General features: G+C 40.4%; 2 protein-coding genes across 8 annotated transcripts in view; both read left to right on the top strand.

Moving 5' to 3' along the window:
* Positions 1-1,037: 1,037 nt before the first annotated feature.
* On the top strand, positions 1,038-13,356 carry LINS1 (lines homolog 1). Of its 2 annotated transcripts, none has more exons than XM_071754221.1 (8): positions 1,038-1,553; positions 3,955-4,008; positions 4,862-5,360; positions 5,508-5,597; positions 5,856-5,997; positions 6,261-6,851; positions 10,889-11,069; positions 12,027-13,356. In XM_071754221.1, the coding sequence occupies exons 3-8, from the start codon at positions 4,959-4,961 to the stop codon at positions 12,922-12,924; spliced, it is 2,304 nt and encodes a 767-aa protein (XP_071610322.1). In that variant the 5' UTR covers positions 1,038-1,553; positions 3,955-4,008; positions 4,862-4,958; the 3' UTR covers positions 12,925-13,356. The 2 variants fall into 2 exon arrangements, with proteins under 2 accessions (XP_071610322.1, XP_071610321.1); XM_071754220.1 differs by having other exon boundaries at positions 1,181-1,553; positions 3,949-4,008.
* Positions 12,025-21,880, top strand: part of CERS3 (ceramide synthase 3) — a 49,584-nt gene continuing 39,728 nt past the window's right edge. The window contains exon 1 of one of the 6 annotated variants that reach the window (XM_071754225.1): positions 12,025-12,097. The gene's annotated coding sequence lies outside the window, so the exon portion shown is untranslated. Of the gene's footprint in view, positions 12,098-13,864; positions 13,962-13,981; positions 14,103-19,913; positions 20,028-21,643; positions 21,858-21,880 lie in introns of those variants that run through there. The other 5 variants (XM_071754224.1, XM_071754227.1, XM_071754223.1 and 2 more) reach the window with 5 other exon arrangements.

Consider the following 21,880-nt stretch of genomic DNA (forward strand, 5'->3'; position numbering starts at 1 on the left):
CGGGGCGCGGCGCGGCGGCTCCTGGGTGAATTAAGGTGGGGCCGCGGGTGTCGCGCGCCTGAGGGGGGGGGCGGGAAGGGGCGGGGTCAGGAGGGGCGCGGTCAGGAGGGGCGCGAGACGGCGGCGGGAGGGCTGAGGGAGGGCTGAGGGAGGGCTGAGGGGGTTCGGGTCCGGGGAGCCTCGGGGCGGGCTGAGGGGGTTCGGGCCTGGGGAGCCTCGGAGCGGGCTTGAGGGAGTTCGGGCCTAGAGGATTTGGGCCTAGGTAGCCCGGAGTGGGCTGACGGAATTTGGGTCTACGGAGCCCCGGGCCGGCTGAGGGTGTACAGGCCCAGGGAGCCTGGGGTGGGCTGAGGGGGTTCGGGTGCAGAGAGCCTGAGGCGGGCTGTGAGGGGGTTCGGGCCTAGGGAGCGCGGGGTGAGCTGAGGGGGTTGGGGTTCAGGGAGTCCCGGGGTGGGCAGAGGGGATTCGGGCCTAGAGGATTCGGGCCTAGGGAGCCCGGAGTGGGCTGAGGGAATTTGGGTCTACGGAGCCCCGGGCCGACAGGGTGTACAGGCCCAGGGAGCCTGGGGTAGGCTGAGGGGGTTCGGGCACAGAGAGCCTGAGGCGGGCTGAGGGGGTTTGGGCCCAGGGAGCCTGGGATAGGCTGAGGGGGTTCGGGTGCAAGGAGCCTGAGGTGGGCTGTGAGGGGGTTTGGGCCTAGGGAGCACGGGGTGGGCTGAGGGGGTTGGGGTTCAGGGAGTCCCGGGGTGGGCAGAGGGGGTTCGGGCCTAGGGAGCCAGGAGTGGACTGAGGGAGTTGGGGTCCACGGAGCCCCCGGTGGGCTGAGGGGGTTTGGGGAGCCTGGGGTGGGCTGAGGGTTTTTGGGTTCAGGGAGCCTGAGGTGGGCTGAGGGTGTTCAGGCCTAGAGGATTCGAGTCTAGGGAGCCCGGAGCAGGCTGAGGGAGTTGGGGTTCAGGGAGCCCCGAGTGGTCTGAGGGGTTTCGGGGAGGGCTGAGAGGGTTGGCTGGGGGGGTCAGAGGGGCTGAGGGGGCCCTGAGCTGTGCTGGGGGGGGGTGAAGGGGCTCAAAGCTGCCCCAGTACAGGGGTAGGGGAGGTGCTGAGGGGAGTGGAGGTGCTGAAGGCCTGAGGTGGGCAGGTGGGGGTTGTGAAGCCTGATGGGGCCTTCTGGAGGTGGGTAAGGGGGAGAGGGGCTGCAGGGAGGCAGGGAAGGTGCTGTGGGCTCTCCTTCCTGTGGCTTTTAGTGAGGTCTTCCCACCAGTAACTGGGTGGTGGGATTGCTGGACCTCAGGGGTGAGATACAGACAGTAAGGAAGCAGTGAGGTCTGATGGGGTCTAGTCCCATCTCTAGCATCTAAAAATGCATGCAGAAGAGCAGATGAGGCATCTGGTGTGCTTAGGTGTCCAAATTAACAGTCAGGGATCAGGCAGCTCACTTCTGAGCTTATTTGCAGCATATGTAAGGAAATGACATTATTTTAGAGGGGTTTATAATATTTTGCCACTGATTGGAAGCATTTTCTTTCTTGAGAGATGAGCCTATGAAGTCATTGCAGGTACAAGTAGTCCAGAGTATATTATTTCTTCTATGAGTCAACCATTGCTTTGGAAGGAGATTCAGAACCTTCAGCTGCACACCCAAAACTCACAGTGGTTTCATTTTTCTTTATCTCATTTCATTTTTAATGAAAATTGTGGGAGAGAGGGTTGATGGGTTGATAGTTGATGAGTTGCTGCTCATCCAATTAACATATAGTGGTGTACACAGATCAGGGAAAGACTAATAAAGGGACTTGACAATAGCTTTCTCTAATCATGCCTCTTCATTAATATCTCTGAGTAGCTGTGTGTCATTCTAAGCCCTTTGTGTTCTTTAAAATGTGGTATCAGTGGTGTTAGTGCAGTTGAATCAGTGCTTTCAGCAACTTTGGTAAATTAAAAGTCCCACCTTGTAGAAATACACATGGTTTATAATCTGATTTGGGATATTCTGAAGTCATTTGCAACCACTTTAACTTCACTTTCTTGGTTTATGATGGCCCTTAAACCTCAGAGGCTTCAGCTGCCATCTGAGTTTTCATCTCCAGTTCTTTGTTTCCTTTCCATCATGATTCTCATTTTGTTTGCAGCTCCACATGACTTCAGTTTTGTTGATAAAAGTCTAATTAATCATTAAAACAACACTATTGATTTGTTTGTGGTTTTCTTGCATTGTTTTCCTCTTTTTTTTTTTCCCCTGATCATGCTATATAAAAAGTTCTTAGACCTGTTTGCTGTTGTTTATGCAGGAGCCTGGCTCTGTGAGGTGTTACCTTAATTGGTTTTTTTGGTGCTGTCATGAATAACTCAAATAAATAATACAATTAAGGGTTGGAGTTTGTCATTTCATGTGTATGAATATGATTGCTTTTCTTTACTCTTCAGCTTTGAGCTTTTCACTGTGCTCTCATACTCTGTCTGAACCAAATTTAGTCATTGTCTGACATTTCCTCCCCCTTTGAAGTAAATTTCTTCAAAATAAAGCCTCTCATATTTAATTTTCTTTAATGGCTTGTGCTCACAGTTATCACGTGTGAGTGAGCCATATCTTGCAGCTGTTGTTGTTCAGTTCTTCTGCAAATTAATGGTATAATATAAATTATAAATTAATATTATGGTAGGATAAGGGGGAGCACGACCAATCTCATGTGCTGAAGGTAAAATCTGCTTCATGTCCTAGAGAATTTCTGAATCTCTTCTGCCTTAACAACCTTGCTGCATCCTATGGAGTTGTGCCTGAGAGATCTGTTTATTTATCATGTAGGATGATAATTCAAGTTATTCTTGAATACAGAAGTAAATGTGTTGAGATAATTTTGCTTTATTAGGTATTAATTCAGGAAGAAATAACTCGGGGAGGGGAACAATACCTATGTGAAATATTCAGAGTGATTTCTGAAGAAATTTTATGAGGTTTCAGGTCATAAATTTCCACCTCAAATAGAATTTCAAATAGATTCTGTAAACGAAGGATGAATTTCTTGTCTGAAGGATCAGATTTATTCTTAGCATCTAAAACATGGAAAATGGGAAAGGATGAAGGAAGGGCTCCTATCAGGTGAGGGTTAGGTGAGGAACTGTGACATTTTGAAGCTGTCAGGTCAGCTGTTGCTGAACATTGAGCTGTAGATCACTCCCTGCAGGCAGCTTCTTACCCTCTAATTTTAGGTTCTCTTCTGAAGGAAATACTGGTGGAAGAAGTGAGGAATTTGGGTAGGATGACTTGGTTCACCCTAATCCTTTGGGAAGCCATTTGGTCAGTGCATACTTCCACCTGCAGTTTGTAGCTCAAACTGTAAGAATGAAGGTCTCATCCTCAGAGTCTGATGGTGTTTTATAAACTTGATTATAAGCTAAACCAAAAAAGCCTCACAGGCTGAATTTTTTAACTTTTGTTTTCTAATAATGCCAAGTGTCACTGATTCATGGATGCAGAAATCTTTAGAATGTCTTCTCAGCTGGAAGACTGAGCTCTTTGCTTCCATTGGGAAGAAAGGGGAAAGGTAACAATTAAATAAAAGCAGGCTGCAGCCAGATGGCTTCAGGAATCTACGTGGTTGATTATGCCAGACTGAAAGATGGGGATCCAAAAAACCTGCACCAAGGAAATTCTTAGGAGCAGGACCTACGTTTTTTTCTAAATTACCAATAGATAATGACTCTGGGTTTTCTTTATTTAATAGTTCTGGTTAGAGAGCATGTTAAAACTGTCCTAAAAAGATAAATGTTACAGGCTAGCCTCACTGTTAATATAGATGAGAAAGCAACCCTTTTGTTCTTAAGTATATCCTCTTTATTTTCTGGGGAGGTAAGGTATCTGTCTAGCAAGATGGATAATGGTAAGAAAATTGTGGGTGCTTAGGTGCTCACATTTTAAAGAGGTTTGAGTTCTTACAAGCTCCTCTTTTTAAGTTCCAGTGAATGTTCCAGTGTTGTGATGGAAAGATAGGTTCCATTGATGTGGTGATAAAGGTATTTTTTTGTATAACTTTCCTGAGTATGGTTAAGTATTTGGTTTTACTAGCTCTTAATAAGTTTCACACTTTGTTTTTTAGGTTGTTTGTTTTTTTTTTTAGTTTCAACTTAATCTCTGGGCCCTTGAGACCATGTGGCACTGCTGGTCCTTTGCATTATCTGAAAACCTGTTCTGAGTTTCAGGATGTAGGTGCTCAGAATAGGAGCTGTGCACATGTAATCACACAGGAATTCTTTGGTCTTCCCTTTTAAATTAAGAACCCATTTCTCTCCTGGGTATTGACACTAATTGCCTTGAGCCTATGTGCACCAACCAGCAGTAAGGACTTGTCCTTTGATTCCTGATTTTTTTTGGTTTTTTTTCTGAGGTGTTGCTATATCCATCCTTGGTGGAGCAGTAAACATTGCCAGTTCAGATGAAAGTTTGCAGTTGTAACTTTTTGCCTGGTTTTGGAGGAATCTTTCACAAAAGAAACAAGGTCTTAGTATTATTACCAGTGTAGAGAAAGATTTGATAGAAGTTCTTGTCTCAGAAATAGCCCCTGGTAATGGTCATCTTGGGTTTGCTAGTTCAGCAAGTTAATGTTGGTGGCAGTGGTATCATGCTGGAAATGCAGACTCAGAGGCATGATAATTCTTACCATTTTAATGTCTCACTTGGACAGTTCTTTGCAACTATCACTTGTTGGTTTTGAACCTTGAAATTGTGTTTTCAGAACAAGTTTAATAATGGTAGTATCATCTCTAAAAATGTGTTCTTTTTTTATCTGTTTAAGTTCAGTAATAGCAGAACATTTGTTTCTAGATAACTTAGAAAAGAAATGCCTAATAGTGCTTTGCTTTCTCTTAGTGGATAAAAATAACTTTGAAGCTGATTTGCTGTGACCATGGATAATCAGTGAGGACACACAGCATTTTCTGGAATATTGGGTGCTCCCATAAGGAAGATGTCTCTTCTGCAGCAGCTTTATAAGGACGTGCTGGGAGGCATCCCACTAGCAAAAGAAAGCCATCATTATGCCTCTTTACTTAATCTCTGTGTTGAGCAGCCACTAGAAGGAAGTGGAACCTGCCATCCAATGCATCTGCCATCTACCAGGGGTGCTCTTAGTAGCCCTCAGGACACTGATATGGCAGAAGTGGTTGACCCAACACCAGCTGATATCTCAAACAGCTTTGCAAACATTAGCTCCTCCTTCTGCCCACGAGAAGTGATGCTGCTTCAGTTAACCTTGATCAAGATGATGGTTGCTAAAGCAGAGTCCCAGGAAATTGAATTCAGTACCAGGCAGAAGTACTGTGAAATCTTTGTCCTGCTCCTGAAGGAGGCAAAAATTGACTCAAAATTGGTAAGCTTTTATAAACTTCTGGAAAAGTTTTGTGAAAGGAGGAAAAAAAAAAATGAAAATGCCATAGATACTTTTTTCTTTCTGTGTGTCTGCAGATTTCCCTGCTTGGTGGTTGTGATCAGCTGTTTTCTTTCTGTGTGTCTGCAGATTTCCCTGCTTGGTGGTTGTGATCAGCTGTTATCTCATATGGCTTCTAAAAGTTTAGCATCTCTTGTGTATTTCCAGCTGAAAGAAGAGGTGAGTATGGAATAATTTGTCACAGCTGAAAGAAATATTAGTGAATACAGAATTTCTTTTGCATACATTTGTGACTACATTTTTTTAAATAGAGGTCCATGTATTTTAAAGCACTGAACAAATTAATTGTTTCTACCTGTGGCTTTTCTCTGCCCAAATATGAACCTTTTTAATGTACAATTTGATTCATTGTATTATGATTTAACTTGCATAGCAGTTGTAAAGTGTATTGATTGTTTTTTGAACTTACTTTCTTAGAATGCATTAAATGTCACCTGGCTCACCTTTAGCTTGAAGACTCTTTCAGGATTCCCTGGGAATGCCCGGGTAGCAGAATGTCTGTGGACTCTTACAACTATTATCAAGGACATACTGAAAGATAAAGTTTTACCCAAAGCAGGTACTGGAAAAAAATGTTGTGATGGTATCGATACACGAGTACCCACTAGGGGGAGGAATGTTTCTTGTAATCTCCTCCAGAGCAGCTTCTCTAAGGAACAGCAGTTTTCTTCATTATAATGAGGCTGACAAAGTGCTGTTAAAACTGTCATGGTTTAAGCATGCTTTAAAACTGAGAATGCTCACAATCACCTGTTTTCTTCTTCTGTGATGGTTTGGCAGACTGTGTTACACACCAGCTCTGTAACTTTCTTCTTCTTATAGGTATTCTTCAGAAGTTGCTGGCTCCTCTTGATGCTGTGCTTGAAGGATTTTATAATTCCATTCTGTGCCATCATTTTGACAGTCACCACTATATTTCACCTTATTCTGAAGCTGCAAACAATTTGATTGGTTTTATAGACCTGCTTGAAGAACTTTTAGCTTCCAGAATTGAATTCGAGCTACCACTTAGATGCCAGAGAATATTATTTCTGAAAATTTCTTATGTCCTGAACCTCATTAGCTCATCAATTCACTATTTAATCAAGAAGAAGTTAATCATGCTCCTTAAAAAATGTGTCCTCCACAAGGCTAGAGAAGATGGTAAAAGTGGAGCACTTGTCTTGCAAAATCCAGCTTTATATGAGGATCTGCTTGTGCTGAGTGATGCTGTTCTGCAGGTTATGACTTTGACCTGGCTTCATCAGATCCCACTCAGCAAAAAACCCAGCAGCTTCGGGGGTGGTGAAGCTCCTCCTGGAGATGATTCTCAGCCTTGTTCTGACCAAACTGTTCTCAGAGCCTTGAGTCTGGTTGTGCTCAAAGCGCTGGAATTCAAGTTTCAGAGCTCTGCTCCAGAAGCTGAAATCAAAGGTAAAAGTTTTGTTTTGTCCATTAAGCAGCAGGAGTTTTAAATCTTTCAGATTTTGCAGTCACAGCTCATTAAGACTGCAAATAGAATTCAGCTGAAGGAGTGGTGGTGGAAGGGAGGAAAGACCAGACCCACCCAAGAAGTCTCCTTTCACTGTGTCCTCCCTAATTACTTGTCTCCTTGCATTTTATCCTCTCCTCAGCCCTGTGAGATGGGGTGTGTGAAACAGCTGCATTTGGGATTGAAAACTTTTCCTGTTAAGAGCATGTGTTAGCAGTAGAAATAGTTGAGCCAGCTTGGGAACACAAGGCTCAGCTCCAGTTGGAAAAGCAGTGAGCCCACAGCACAATCATAGAATCATAGAATTGGCTGGGTTGGAAGGGACCTCAGAGATCATCAAGTCCAACCCTTGATCCACTCCCCCCGTGGTTCCCAGCCCATGGCACTGAGTGCCACATCCAGGCTCTTTTGAAGTATCTCCAGGGATGGAGAATCCACCCCTTCCCTGGGCAGCCCATTCCAATGGCTGATCACCCTCTCCCTAAAGAAATTCTTTCTAATGTCCAACCTAAACCTCCCCTGGCACAACTTGAGACCTCTTGTGCCCTCTTGTCTTGCTGAGAGTTGCCTGGGAAAAGAGACCAACCCCCCCCCTGGCTCCAACCTCCTTTCAGGGAGTTGTAGAGAGTGATGAGGTCTCCCCTGAGCCTCCTCCAGGCTGAACACCCCCATCTCCCTCAGCCTTACCTCATAGGATCTGTGCTCGAGTCCCTTCACCAGCCCAGTTGCCTCCTTTGGGCCTGCTCCAGGACCTCAATATCCTTCCTAAACTGAGGGGCCCAGAACTGGACACAGGACTCGAGGTGATCTGCTCTGTTCAGATTGGGAAACTAAAAGGAGCTGCAGGTGATACTCTCCTGTTATCTAGTGTTGAGATAAAACTAAGTACCATTACGTGCTTATCTTGTTTGAAGGTACTGGACATAACTGCCATGTGATAGAGCAAAACCAGCAGTAGGAGAAACAATAGAAATAATGAAGCTAAAAAAGTAAGAGACAGGAAAATTATGGGAGTTGTGTTCTTCACCTTGACTTTCAGGTCTAGTCCTTTGAACTAGTAGGTGTCAGGCATAGCTGCTCACTTGAGGATGTTTGTTGTGCTGAGCAGATGAAGGAGATAAGTGGAAGAGCAGATCTGGCTCTTGTGCTAGGGCTGTGGCACAGGGCAGGCAGTGGGGTGGCAAGGGAATGCTGTGAGACTTGCATGCCTGGTGGGAGAGGACACCTTGCTGTGTCACACTGGTAGACAGCAGTCCTCTGTACTATAATGAAGAGGTGGGGTGAGGCTTTCTGCCTGAGAAACACTCTGGGAACCACATCCTCCCACTTGCCTTTGAGAGCCACATAATGTGTGTCCTCTGGTTCTGTGAAGTTCAGTAAGACCCAAGTGCAAGGTCCTGCACCTGGGTTGGGGCAGTCTCGAGCATAAGTACAAACTGGGTGGAGAATGGGTTGAGAATGGCCCTGAGGAGAAGGACCTGGGGGTCTGGGTTGATGAGAAGCTCAACATGAGCTGGCAGTCTGCACTTACAGCTCAAAAAGCCAACCATATCCTGAGCTGCATCAAAAGAAGCACAGCCAGCAGGTTGAGGGAAGTGGTTCTCCCCCTCTACTCTGCACTCATGAGACCTCACCTGGAGTAATCTGTCCAGTTCTGGAGTCTTCAACACCAGAAGGACATGGAGGTCTTGGAGCAAGTCCAGAGGAAGCCATGGAGATGGTCAGAAGACTGGAGAACCTGTCCTGTGGAGGAGTCAGGCTGAGAGAGTTTGGTTTGTTCAGCCTGGAGAAGGGAAGGCTCCAGGGAGACCATAGAGCACCTTCCAGTGCCTGAAGGGGCTCCAGGAAAGCTGTGGAGGGACTTTGTGTAAGGACATGTAGCAACAGGGTAAGGGGGAATGGCTTTCAAGTGAAAGAGGGTAGATTTAGGTTAGATATTTTCAAGAAATTCCCTCTGAGGGTGGGAGGTGCCCCTGTAGTAGGAGTTGGGGCTAGATGATCTTTAAGGTCCTTCCCAACCCAAACCATTCTGTGGTACTGAGGCATTTTAATACAAGTCCTACAAGTAAATGTTATGGCTTTTTATAATTCTAGATTTTGTTGCAAGCATAATATCAATTTTTAATTCATCTGACTGAGCTGTGGACTTCTCTAAGACAGACCCTCACACAAGTGAACAGAAAAAATATAGGTTACATCTATTTCAGAAGTCCCTGTGAAAATTCTTTCTTGAATAAAACCCCATCTCCTTTCTTTTCTAGATTCATGACACAAAAATGTGTTCTTTAATTAGATTCAAATACCTCAGCTGTCAAGAGGAATTTCAACTTGAAAGGACTGGTGCTGCTATTTTAGTGACATTAAATAAAGTGGTTAAAACAAGCATCAAAGTGCTTTAATATTTAAACTTCTTTCCAGGAAGCTGGTTGATCTTAAATTTTTTTATTAATGTGAATTAAAGTGGCTTAACTTTTAATTCATTTCAATTTTGAGAGTAATCTCCAGATAGCTTTGATTTCTAGGGAGGAATTTCAGTCTGAATAGTTAACTATTAATAACAAAGACAATTTGCTGATCCTATTATTTGCAAAAGGGAAAAGCAAATTTTAAAGTCAAATGTTAAAGCCACATAAAGAGATGGTTAGGTAAGTAAAATTGATTCCTATGTTGCAGGAAATCTTTCAAAGGAAATAATCACTGTTTATATGAATGATTCAGCCATGCTCTTCAAGCTATAGTGTACTTCTAGCAGCACTGGATTTCTAAGGAGAACAGCTTTGGGGTCATTTTTCCTGTTCTCTAAACACTGAATATAAGGAGTTACGTGAAAAACTGGTACCCTACTGCATAGTATGTACTGCTGTATTGTGTCATTAGTATTGAATATGTGTCTCTTGACTTAAGGGAGGCTGTCATATGAATGCAAAGTTATTTTGATGAGTAAGCCACTGCACAAAAATGGCATAAATTTGGAAGTGCTTTTCACATCCAGCAGTCTAGTGCTTAGAGTATTTGCAGGAAGAACACTGCTTCCATGAATCCTTCCTGCAAGGATTTTAGACCATCTCATGAAGGTACCTTTACCCCAAGTGTCTATCACAGAATTATCTGTGTGGAAAGGACCTCCAGACATCATCTGGTTCAACAGGACTGCATCCAGGCAGGTTTTGAATAGCTCTAGAGAAAGGGACTCCAAGATGACTTTCAAGGACTTTACATAACTATCAAGGACTTTATGTAACTATCACTTTGGGGGTGTTTAGCTTCCATCCTATCAAAGCATGACAATTGCATAATTATTTCAGATGGTAAGAACTTGATTTGATTACACCAACTTGATTACAATTCACCTTTCTTTAGTTTGTAGTGTGCCAAGGAAGCTGCTTAGTGGGGAGCTAAAGGGAAGTTTAAGTCCAAGCTGTGTAGGTATAGTCACATTTGTGTAAGTTTCCTGATACGTGCAAATTTTTGGATGTGTTCATTAGTCTGCACACTGAGGTGTGAGAGCTTTCACCTTGTTGTACCCAAAACTTTCTAAGCCACTTTATTCTTCCTTGAGCTCCAAGGAAATGAAGAATGCTGTGAGGTGACAGGATTGTCCTTAAGTTTTATCTCTTGTGAGGGGGAAGTTCTGTACCTAATAAAGAAATGAATTTTCTGCAGGTCACTTATAACTCTTAATATTGGCATCTAAACACAGGCATGTTTGGAGTTTAATAGAGTAGGCACTCATGTTGACTGTGAGGTTAGATAACTGCTTATGGTTTTCTGTAAAACATTCTTGATTTCTTTGGTACCAACAAGCAGGAACTAATCTATAATTTGATGCTATATTACATAGTTGAGCTAGCAAAGATAAATGCATTAAAAACTTATGTACTCTTAAATTAACAAATAAAAAATGCATGTTATTTATATGAACTGTACTTCATTTAGTAAGAAATGTGCAGCAGGATTCATGCCCAATTGTTTTTTTCAGGAGACTTTCAGAGTTCCATGTCCCATCTGTTGGTGTTCTGGAGAAGTCATCTGGAGTCTTCCCCACAGTCTCACCCTGTTGTACATCCCTGTGAATGGCTCTCCTTGATTTTCATAGAGCAAGATGATGACATGTGGGAAGCTGCTAAAGCTTTACTAATAATTTATTTAAAAATTGATAGGTTAGTGTATATTTTATTTGACAGAACAAAGAAGAAATGTAATTTAGTGAGATTATTATGATTTACATAACATTTCCATTGATTACGTTTGTATAAAGAAAAACATATTTAATAACTTAAAAAACAAACCTCAGGATAATGTAATGATACATGGTGTAAGAGCAGTTAATTTTGCTAACAATTTATTTGATTTTTATTTGATTAAGTGTTTTTTTTTTGTATTGAAGTGAAGGAGTTGTGCAACAGTTTCCTATTACACACACTATCATATCCTGTAATTCACAATAATTGACTTAACAGTCTGAAATAGTGGTTAATTACAGATAAAAGGCAAGGCTGTTTTCTTTTAATGTTGAGAGTTTGATAAGAAGGGGATATTATAATTAAGCTTCAGCAATTCAGGTCAAAAGAGCCCTCTAAGGACTGAAGCCATGTTCATGCTAGATAGTTGGTAAAGAACTGTTCCTGCAAACAACTGAAATGTGTTCTTCATTAATTTCCCTGGCCATTCATAGCTTTATTGTTGTTTAAATTACCATATGAGATATCCTAACTTATAAAAAGATCCCTCAAACTTCAAATGGGAAGGTATAGCTAGTAGTATCCTAGATACACACAGGTCTTTTTAGACCAGTAAATAAGTCAGATACTCTTTTTCCCAGTGCTGAGCATCCTGAAAGTTAATCTGTGTTTAGGTTTAAAAAAAACATGAAAATAACACTTTGTGTAATATAAGTAATTTTGGTTACTCCAGGATGTTTTCTGAGGAGGAGGGATATTTTAGAAGGAGTGCTTTAGGTGCTTTGGCTTTCTAAACTGTCAGATCTCAGAGCCTCACCTGCCTTCATTCTGAGAGAAAAACTTCTTCCATAGTTTTTTTTTAAAAAACAAAAGAAACCAAACAAACAACTGTAGACTTCCATTGAATTTAATCCATTTCATGGCTTGCTTTTTCAGGTTATGGGATGCTGCTGCTGGTAACTTAAGCCAAAAAGAGGAGGAAACCTGGAACAACCTTACACATGCAGGTGGATATAATCCTCACTGTATCTTTTTATTTTTCCTAGAAAAAATTGCATTTGATTCCACAGTGCTTCTAGATTTTTTGATTTCTTCAGAAACTTGCTTTCTGGAGTACTTGGTAAGGTACTTAAAGCTCCTTGGAAAAGACTGGCATCAGTTTGTAGATGTCTGTAACCATTTTGATACCAAGCATGGGACTTTTCAAGCAGTTTCTTCTATCAAGCCAGCACATCAAGAAAAACAAAGCCGTGTGACTGGTGAGAGTTTGCAAAATGCTTGTGAACAAGAACCGCAGACTCAGGAATCTTTGGCTGCTCCTCAGAATTATTTAGTGTTTACAAGAGAGCAAGGTGATAATGAAGTTGCAGAGTCTAACCAGTCTAACTCATTGATATGCACTGATAGTACAGCTCTGCTGGGTTCTCTTCAAAGCCTTGTTAATTATGACAGCTCAGAAGACTCTGAATTAGAATCAGATGGGAAAGAGTGCTTGGGAAACACAAAGCAGGTGCCTTTAAATAATGAGGGTGAGACAAGGATTGGGGAAACTGGTTGCAGCTACACAGATGATAATAAGAACACACTCAAATCTGAAGTGCTGCCTCTGAAACAAAAGGGATTCAGTACCTCATCCTGTTTGACTTGCATGGCCTCTTCAGATAACATGATTCCCCCCAAAGTAATGCTTTACAAATCGACAAAATGTTTGGAAGAGCTGCAAAAAGCTATTTCTAGGTTGCAGAGAAGAAATCTTTTCCCATATAATCCATCTGCATTGTTGAAACTACTGAGCCAAGTTGAGGAGAGCAGTAAGAACATGAATCCCCAGTAAACCAGAGAAGTGTTCTGGTGGATTAGGTTTTTTTAAACTGGTATACTAGAGAACATTTTGGTGAGATTAATGGCTTTTAAAGCTCATGCCTCTTAACACCTGTCAGTGTATTTGAGCTGAAACAGGATGAACACATTGGTTGACACCTTAAAAAAAAATCTTCAGTTGCATTCAGTGATATAATCCATGACCTTGGGCTTTTCATGATATGTATGTCACTATTTGGTATATAAGGATTAATTGTTAGGTGTTCAAAATTTGATAATAAGTGACTAATAGGAAATAATATTTGCTACTTTATTGTCAATTATACTTGAGGTCATTCTGTATATCAAGTAATTTCCAGATTGGTAGAGATTCATGGACTACAGTGTTAATGCAACACTTGACTACATAGGGATTGAGCTAAATAAAATGTTTTGGTTGTGGACAGTTTTGGTGTTTGTACTGTGTGTTCTGCATCAGTGGTTTCCTCTAAATGGACATTCAGATGTGCTCTACCACAATCAAAATAATTCATGCCATGCTTTTTTTTTTTGGCTGAAGTGCTTAACTGATGTCTAGGATGTTCTTTTTTTTAACTTTTTGCTGGATCTACTCAGAAGTGTCAGCATTTCACTGAAAACTGACTTTACTTTTTCTTAATATTTTCTGGCATATTCCTTTAAATGAAAGGAAAGGAAGATGTGGGACTAATGCTTATATTGCCTATCTGTAGAACAGTTTAGTGGAGCACTGTATCTAAAATCAAGCTTAGGTAATGCAGGAGGAAAATTCCAACAGAATTCCTCACATCCATGATATATTTTAATTTTCTATAAATATAGAGTATATATTTAATAAATGTGTTAAATCAGAAATAGACAACTAGAACCTAAGCATCTGCAAGACAGTGAGATAGATACTGAATTTAAACTCTTACACTTACATCTTCTATTAGATCTAATTTGAATAATCAGAGGAGTGTCTAAGACTTTGCCTATGAAGAGTTGGTTGAGAGCAGGATCCCAAACCAAGCAGGAAGCCACCTAATGTTGGTCTGCTTAATGTGCAGCTTGTAATGATCTCACAGGAGTTAGGCAATGGGAAAGCACTGACAACAGGGACTGCTGGAAAAAAAAAATCTCAGATCTCATCAGATCTGTAAGCAGTTTTCCTCCGAGGATCCTCTCTTGAAGGTAAGTGCTCTATTCTGGTTGAGAACCAAGTAAGTGCTGTCTTTTTTTTTTAAACAGCTATTTAGTTTTATATTAAAATAGATAGTGAAAGAGAAGCAGTCTCTAAGGCAGGTGATTCTCACCCCCAAAATCTCTGTGGTTGTCTTTTAGTCTTGAGCCTCTGTACTCGGGAACTCTATTTGGAGCAGAAGAAAACAAGATGAAGCTTATGGGATAATATAGGTAGAAATGACTGCTCTGCAGAGACACTGGATGGTAGGAATTCTCAGATAGGAAGGTTGGAACCTCAGTCTTACTCTTCCAGGATGAAGTCACTCTTCCAGCTGTAGTCACTTGGCAAGTGTAGACACTTGACTGTAGTCACTTTTATGTAGGAAAAAATTTCACTGCCATTCTGTGCATTTATTGTGCTTTGGGTTTTTTCCCTGAGAACTTTTTTTGAGTGGGTGAGGATGTCAACAAATGGACACTTTCCCATCTGTGCTTAGAGTAACTTGAGTTAAAATCTTAACTTGTGAGCTGTGCAGGGCAGAAGAATGCCTTGGTTCTCCTTATAGTGTGAACCTGGTTACGCTCTAGATGCTGAGTTGCTGATTCCTGTAAGGACTAAAACACCCCTGGGCATGTTCAAAGATGCAGCTCTAGACAACTTGAGAACTTTTCAGTTCAAACAAGGGAAGTGCCTTTGGCAAGGCAGTTGAGCAAGAGTTTCTCAACATCACAATTTTAGACGTGGGTAGGTGCTTACCATTTCAGTGAAATCTTTTCCACTATTCTCATTTCTTTTCTAATCTAGCCTTTGCTAACTAGTTTATTTTAAGTGAGTAACTTCATTGTGTCCACTGAACCATAGCATTCAGCATTTCTTGGTCTGTGCTTTGCCAGTTGGAACTATCTAAATTACAACAATATTTCTCAGACACTGATAAGCAGGGTGGGAAAGGTAGAATGGGGAAATAATTTTGGTTTTAAGTGCTAGTCTTGTTTTTCAGTGATTACTACAACTATAAACTTTACAAGTAAATGTTTAGAGATGTCAGAACAGTGTGTAGAATTCAGCAAGAAGTGCAGGAGCCATAACTTTTGATTTTTTGGAATACAGCAAATCCAGCTGAAATCCAACTTTAATTCTTATGGGCATGAAGTTGACTGTGTTCCCATTTGGTTCTTACTGATGATCATTCCCACATGTTTCATGTCTCAGAAAGCCATTGTTTTAATTCTCAGAATGTTTTAGTGGTCAAAAAGGGGTAAATGTGGTTTGTATCTGGCAACTAAATACCTCAATGTGCTGATATTTTACTGTTTATGAACTGTAGGACCTGAGGTGGAGGAAAACTGATGTGACTCTATTTTTTTTTACGGCACACAAAATGTTTTTTTACTGCACACAAAATGAGTGTGGGCACTGAAGGTAGCTGGTACTCCTATGGCTATGTTCAAACAGTCTAGCAGAAAGAAAATGCATTTGCATTTTAATCCATTGGTGACTACATGGTTGGGTGTTGTTTTGGTTTTAGTCTGTTCTTTTTTGTGGTTTGAGTTTTTCCTATCTAAAATCTTTAGGCAGAGCTCTTATTTCATTTGCTAAATCAAATTAACTTGGGTGCAGAACCTATTACCAGTGTTAAATTAGAACTTAGGAAGTAGGTTAGTTGTTACTTGGAGGTTGATGTGCTTTACCTCTGGATATTGATATCTAAAACTTTTCTTACATGACTTAAAAACAAGACACAGAACAAATCAGGTCAGCTGTCTGGAGAGTTTTCTATCTGAGGACTTATCCTGAAATGTCTGCAGTCTCCATTTATGTCTGTGCAGTTTTGAGGAGTTTACCCTCAGCATCTGTTGAGTAAGTTAATCCTTTAATGAGGTAAGCAGTCAGCACTAGAAGTTATGTAAAGGATGTGTTTTTTTATGAAGAGTATTTCTGATACTGACTTGGTAGAGCTTGGTTGCAATTACAGTTCAATCCAGGTAGTTCCATGCTTGTGGTTCTACACACTGAATTTCCATGTTTTTGTGGCTGCTTTCCAATCAAGTTTGAAGACTTGTAATACAAGACTAAAAACCAACTTTGAGAGTTTCTAAACCTAAGATATTCTTGTAAAGCTGGGAACAAGAAGCCTTGGTGTGTTTCCTTGGTTTATGATTGCAGGATAAGTATTGTTTGTGTTTATTCCAGATCCAATCTGGGATGGTGTTTGAAGTCAGTATCAAGTATTTATCACAGTCTTCCAGTGACAGTAGGAGTTAAATACTGTAGTCATGAAAATTCTACTTCTTGGTATTTTCCATTAAAGAATTGCCCAGATGAATCTGCAAATTCTTCTTGTACTTTGTACAACTCTTTCAAGCTACCTGGTTTATCCTGCAATAATGTTAGAAGCCAATTGTTTTGTGTCAGAATGGATAACAGGCAGCCTACACCTATCTCTAGTTCAGCAGCAGGCATGGACCTGGACCTCACATCTCAGGGATTTAAACTTTTCCAAATCATTATTTTTTTAAATGTTGTGCAAAGGAGTATTGCTGATAATGAGTTTTCTCAGTCAGCTTTGTCCTTTCAGGGGAAAGTTTGAAAAAATTGTGGGATGTTCACAAAAAGTAGCACACAAAACCCCAAAAGTAATTGCTCTGCTGGATGTTGGCTGCCTTAAAAATAGGTTGCAGGGAAGATTTGTATGTACATATCCTGAAATGATGTCAGGAGTTCCAGTTGTCCAGAAATCCACCCCATCTCATCCTGGTGCTAGAGTTGAAAGATTTTCTGTGGAGCTTCAAAGAGTTTCCAAATGTCCATGGCTACTTTGAAAGAAGCAATAACTACATAAAAAAAAATGGATAGGATTTCAAAGCCTGTTTTGCAAACCAGCATGAACTGATGAAGAAATTATTATTTTTTTTTTTTTTTCAAATAAAATCCTGTGTGCTCATTTCAATATTCACAGTGTTCATCCTTTGCTTGATAGCTTCAGCTCCAAATGTAATTTGTGGAGTTTGTCAGATCTTAGAGTAAAGGTGTTTCTACAGGTATTTGAAGCTGTTTCATGTAGGGATTTAAATGAAACAGAAATTAATGCTTTCTGGAAACTTACCTTCAGTACTTGGCTTCCTTGATAAGCTTTGTGTTCTCCAAGAAAATCATGTCTGAAATGGTGTTGTCTTTCTGCTGCCACCACTTAGAGGTGCTGGGAGAATAAGGTGAAGACCCATTATGTAGCAAAACTCAATTTTCTTTTAAATTATTTCTCTCCTCAAGGGACAGTCTAGCCCTTTGCCATCTTCAACAGAATATTGGTTCCTCTAAAGGAGTTTTTTCACCAAAGCACATTGCCCAGTGTGATGCCAGTATTTTCTGGAGCTGTGAGTTAAGAGCTGATGCAGAGGGGGAAGGCGCCAAAGGGATTGGTTGCTTCTCAGTTTTGCAAAGCAAAGGCTTTTGTTTTGCATTTGTTTTCTCTGCATGGATAAAAAGGGATGCTCTTAAGAGTCTTCTAGAATGCAATCAAACAACAGTTGTAGTGTTGTGTGCAAGTGTTACAAATTGTTGAGGTTTATTTTCATACTGTTAAACCAGTGATTCCAGCTCTGAGGATCAACAAGGCATTGCTTTTTAATCCTGTACTGCTTGGACTATTGGAAACTAATTAAAGAGCTATCTGAATAAATCAGCTGGACTAATTGTTAAATCTCTAGTGTTGCAGCCAGAAGACTTTGTGTATTAGGCTCCTGCATCTTAAGATAAGTAATAGCACACAGGAGTATTATTTGAGTGAATTAGCAGTGCTGTAATTGGAGTGGAAAGGGTGAGCTGTAGAAGTAATTCCTTAGATACAGTCATTCTTGCCACATGTTTTTGAGTAGCACATGAATTTTAACATGCTGCTTACCATAAATCTGAGCAACCAAAGTTACTAATCTTACCTTTTCAAACATATTAGGACATACTTGGAGAAAGTAATTTATATAGATATGCAGCTGTATTTGAATTACTCTAGTGTCTTGTTACTAGAAAAGTAACAAGTATGGACTTGGTGTTTGACAAGGTGATGCTAAATCAAGGGAAAAGAAAAGGGAGAAAAAAAAAAAAAAAAAAAAAAAAAAAGAGAGAGAGAGAGACCAAAAATTTGCATAAAGAATTCTGGCCAAACTATAAGCAGGTGAATTCTTCACTGGATCACAGCTACAGCTCAGTGCCTCTGGATACATGAGCATCCTTAGTCACTGTCCTGGAGGCTTATTGATACACTGTATGTTCAGTATTTAAATGAAATACAGCCAAGAGTATGTAATCCCTTGAAAGAGAACATAGTTGTGGTGTTTATATCCTGCAGTTAAGTCTGGCAGAGAAATTGGTTAGAGAGCAGTCCCCAGGTACCATCCCTGTCTTTCCCTGGAGCCTTTTTCCTGGGATATATTTGAAACCTATTCTCTGCATTTCAGTGCAGTGATGGTGGCTTAGGTCAGCTTAATGTTCCTTCACTTCCCTCCACTGTCTTTATCCTTCCAGTATTACAGCTGACATCCCCTTTTTACCCAACTGGCATCTTCCTTTTTATTAAGGCCCAGACTCTCAAAGCATTGAGTTTTCTAATTCTTATTAAAATTCACAGAAACCACATTCTGAGACAGTAATTTTAAAACTATTGAAGCTTTTTGAAGACTTCATCCTGTGTGTTCCAATTGTGTGTATTCTTGATTTAGTCCTGCAATGCCATACATGTATGAGAAGCATTTATTACCCTAATGCTTGCTCTGTTCAAAATTTGGTATCTAGTCATGCCAGCTGGCATTATTAATTAATTTAGAAAATAACTTCTTACTTAATCCTTACAGGTTTTTGTGAATCAGGTCATACATCCTGGTAAGAAAGGTCTTACAAAAAACTTTTCAAGAGATTGTAAATGGATTACTTAATTCCTTTTATGCAGAGGAAGGTTGGTAGATTAGAAGATACAAATTCATGTGAAGAAAAGGAACTTGCCTTTTAAGCTAGAGCTGACAAGATTGAGTTGTGGTACTGATGTGTTTGAACAAGTGACTCAGAATGATTCATTTTCAGATACTTTGATTCTTGAAGAGCAGAAAGTATGGGTATGTCAAGGGTTTTTACCTTAATCTTGAAGGTGGCAAGCAGATGGGTTTCACTGGTGGAAGGAGAATTCAGAGACCAAATTATTAGTTGTTCCATCTAATTGATTCCTCCTACTTCTCTGTGGATGGATTTGACTGAGATTTGATTAACCATCTGCTGTGGAGATCAGTTAGAAAAAGTTACCAAGTTAGAAAAAGTTACCAGAAAAAGTTACTAGGCAATAGATCTAGATCTGTTGGCTTCCCAGATGAATTTTTTTTGTAGAAAGGAAAACAAAAGAAACCCCAGATTTTGGGGGGCTTAATGAAGTTTTTTTCTTCCCCCTGGAGGTGCCATCATACACAACAGCTCTGCTTATAGAAGCTTTAAGATTTAATACAGTCTCTAAGATGTGCTGGGAAGTTTTTCTCTCCTGAGAAAGTTAACTAATATTATAATCCTTCTTAGGTAACTGCTTAGAAGCTCAGGTGAAAGCTCACATCCAATGTGTGGATTCACTGTAATTTAAGATATGTCTTTAACTGTCTGGAAATTGAGAAGTGAACTTTGTGTCTTCTATTTTTCTTCTAATTTTTTTCACTGAAAAGTTACATATAATTTCCTATGGTATGTGACAGAAGTATTTAGGTCAAATATATTCCTTCTTTAGTTATATTTAATTGTTGTATGATGGAGTAGGTGTTATGCTGCAAGCAAGTAGTAGCACTTGGAATTTTTAATTTTTTTTTCCTCTAAGGTGGTTTGGTTTGGTATTCTTTTTTTTTGCAGCATTCAAATTGAAGATACCTGAAGGACAAGTACTATGAAAGTGCAGTAATAATTGAAAGGTCAGTGGGCAGCTTTGATCAAGAGGGTATGGCTAGCTTGTTATTTACAATCTTTAATCCTGTAATAACATCCCACAGAGGTACTGAGTGCTACCAAACAAATGCTCCTCAAAATTTATGTAAAAACCTTTTTTTCCCATTTTATTTGTAGCAGCCCCACAGTTGCTCCAGTCAAACAAGCACGGGGTTTTTTTTTTTTTTGGTTTGGTTTGTTTTTTCTCAGTTTACTGTGCCAATGAAGAAATTGTGGATTAAGGCATAAGAAAGAGGTGTTTCTGCCAATTAGCTGTTACAATACTAGCAGAGTATTAGCCAAGTGATACATGAATCAGCTCGCTTTAGGCTCCCCTAATTGGCAAAGCATTCAAAATATTCTGCTTGGTTCACAGTAGTGGTTCAGATGTGGGAAAGTATGGAGATATAAAGCAAAGCCATAATGCTGCCTTTTTGAAATAATCCTTCATGCTTAATACTTCTCTGGTGCATCAGTTTGTTGAATACCACTTGCAGTTTTATGGAAGGACTGAAGACTTTATGTAGCTGCAGAACGTAATACCACAAAAAAAAAAAAAAAAAAAAAAAGCCAAAACAAAAAACTATATGAACAAAACCAATCTTTTCTCTGTAGGGAAATAAAGGAACAGGATCCAAATATTACCTGGGTCACATCTCTTATTGAAGTCTTACAGATGACAATGAAAGCTGCAATGTACTCAAAAGAAGTTGAGGAAATTAAGAGTGCTGCTGGTGGGAAACCTCCTCCAGTGTTATTTACATAGACACCATCAGTGGTTTAGAAACTCTTGGTTCCAGACCTACTGAAGGCTGGGGGTGTCATCAGTTACTATTTTGTGTTTTTTCTCTTCTCATACTCCTCTGTAGCCATCTGCTCTTAGCTCCCTTCAGAGACAGTGTGCTTGGTGAGGTGAAGTTGTACTTCAACTTTGACATGTCTGTTCCTATTTCATGGGTTGCTGTTTGCTGACTGCAAGCAGAAAAAAAAAGGGCTAATAGGGAGGTTCTCTGCTCCTGCTCAGCAAGGTTCTCTCCTTTTCAAGCAACATGAAGATGCTCTGCCCACCAGGATGCTAAGTAATGCCAACACTTCTGAATGCTGTTACTTACTATTTGAAACTGGGAAGAGGTGGTGAGGAATGACTTTCAGCCTTTTCCTTAGTTCTGGAATTAAAATAATTTTAAAATCCCATTGGGATAAGTAAAATTTACACGTTTGAGTGGTACCTCTGACCAAAAATACATACTCAGTGTTTTTTCCTTCTGCTTAAGGAATTTCAAAAACTCCGTTTTATGCCTTCTGAGGAACTGGAACGTTTTCTGTAAAACATTTAGCTGCTTGAGGCTGGTCTTTAGCAGCAGAAACCTTTCTCTAACGTTGCTTGAAAACCCACACTTCATCTAATAATGCATCTAAAAATGTCAGTGTTAAGGAATGTCTTTGGGCTTCCCTTTTCTGCACAATCAGCAGGTGCAGCATCCTCCTGTGCTCACACAGAGCAACGTAAGCTGAGGTGAATTCTCATCATGTAACAAAACACCATGTGACTGCAAGCATTTCTTCATCTACTGTGTTGAAACAAGCAGAGGGGAAGGCACTTGGCATTGCTGCTCCTGAGTTTCACCCAGTAGATCCATATGACACCAGGATTGCCTTCAGTCAGAAATCTTGAAGCGCAGCTTTGCTGGGTGGGTCTCTGAAGAATTTGAGAGACTTTTTGTAGATAGGGCGTGTTTACCTCAGTCAGAGTAGTGAATGTAATGCCTCTTCCCTCTTAATGTGCTTATGTTCTCTCTGACTGCAACATCATAAAGGTAGGAGTTTCTTCTTTTTTTTT

This window comes from Heliangelus exortis, chromosome 11 (genome assembly GCF_036169615.1).
Source record: "Heliangelus exortis chromosome 11, bHelExo1.hap1, whole genome shotgun sequence".
In the NCBI taxonomy this organism is placed as follows: Eukaryota; Metazoa; Chordata; class Aves; order Apodiformes; family Trochilidae; genus Heliangelus; species Heliangelus exortis.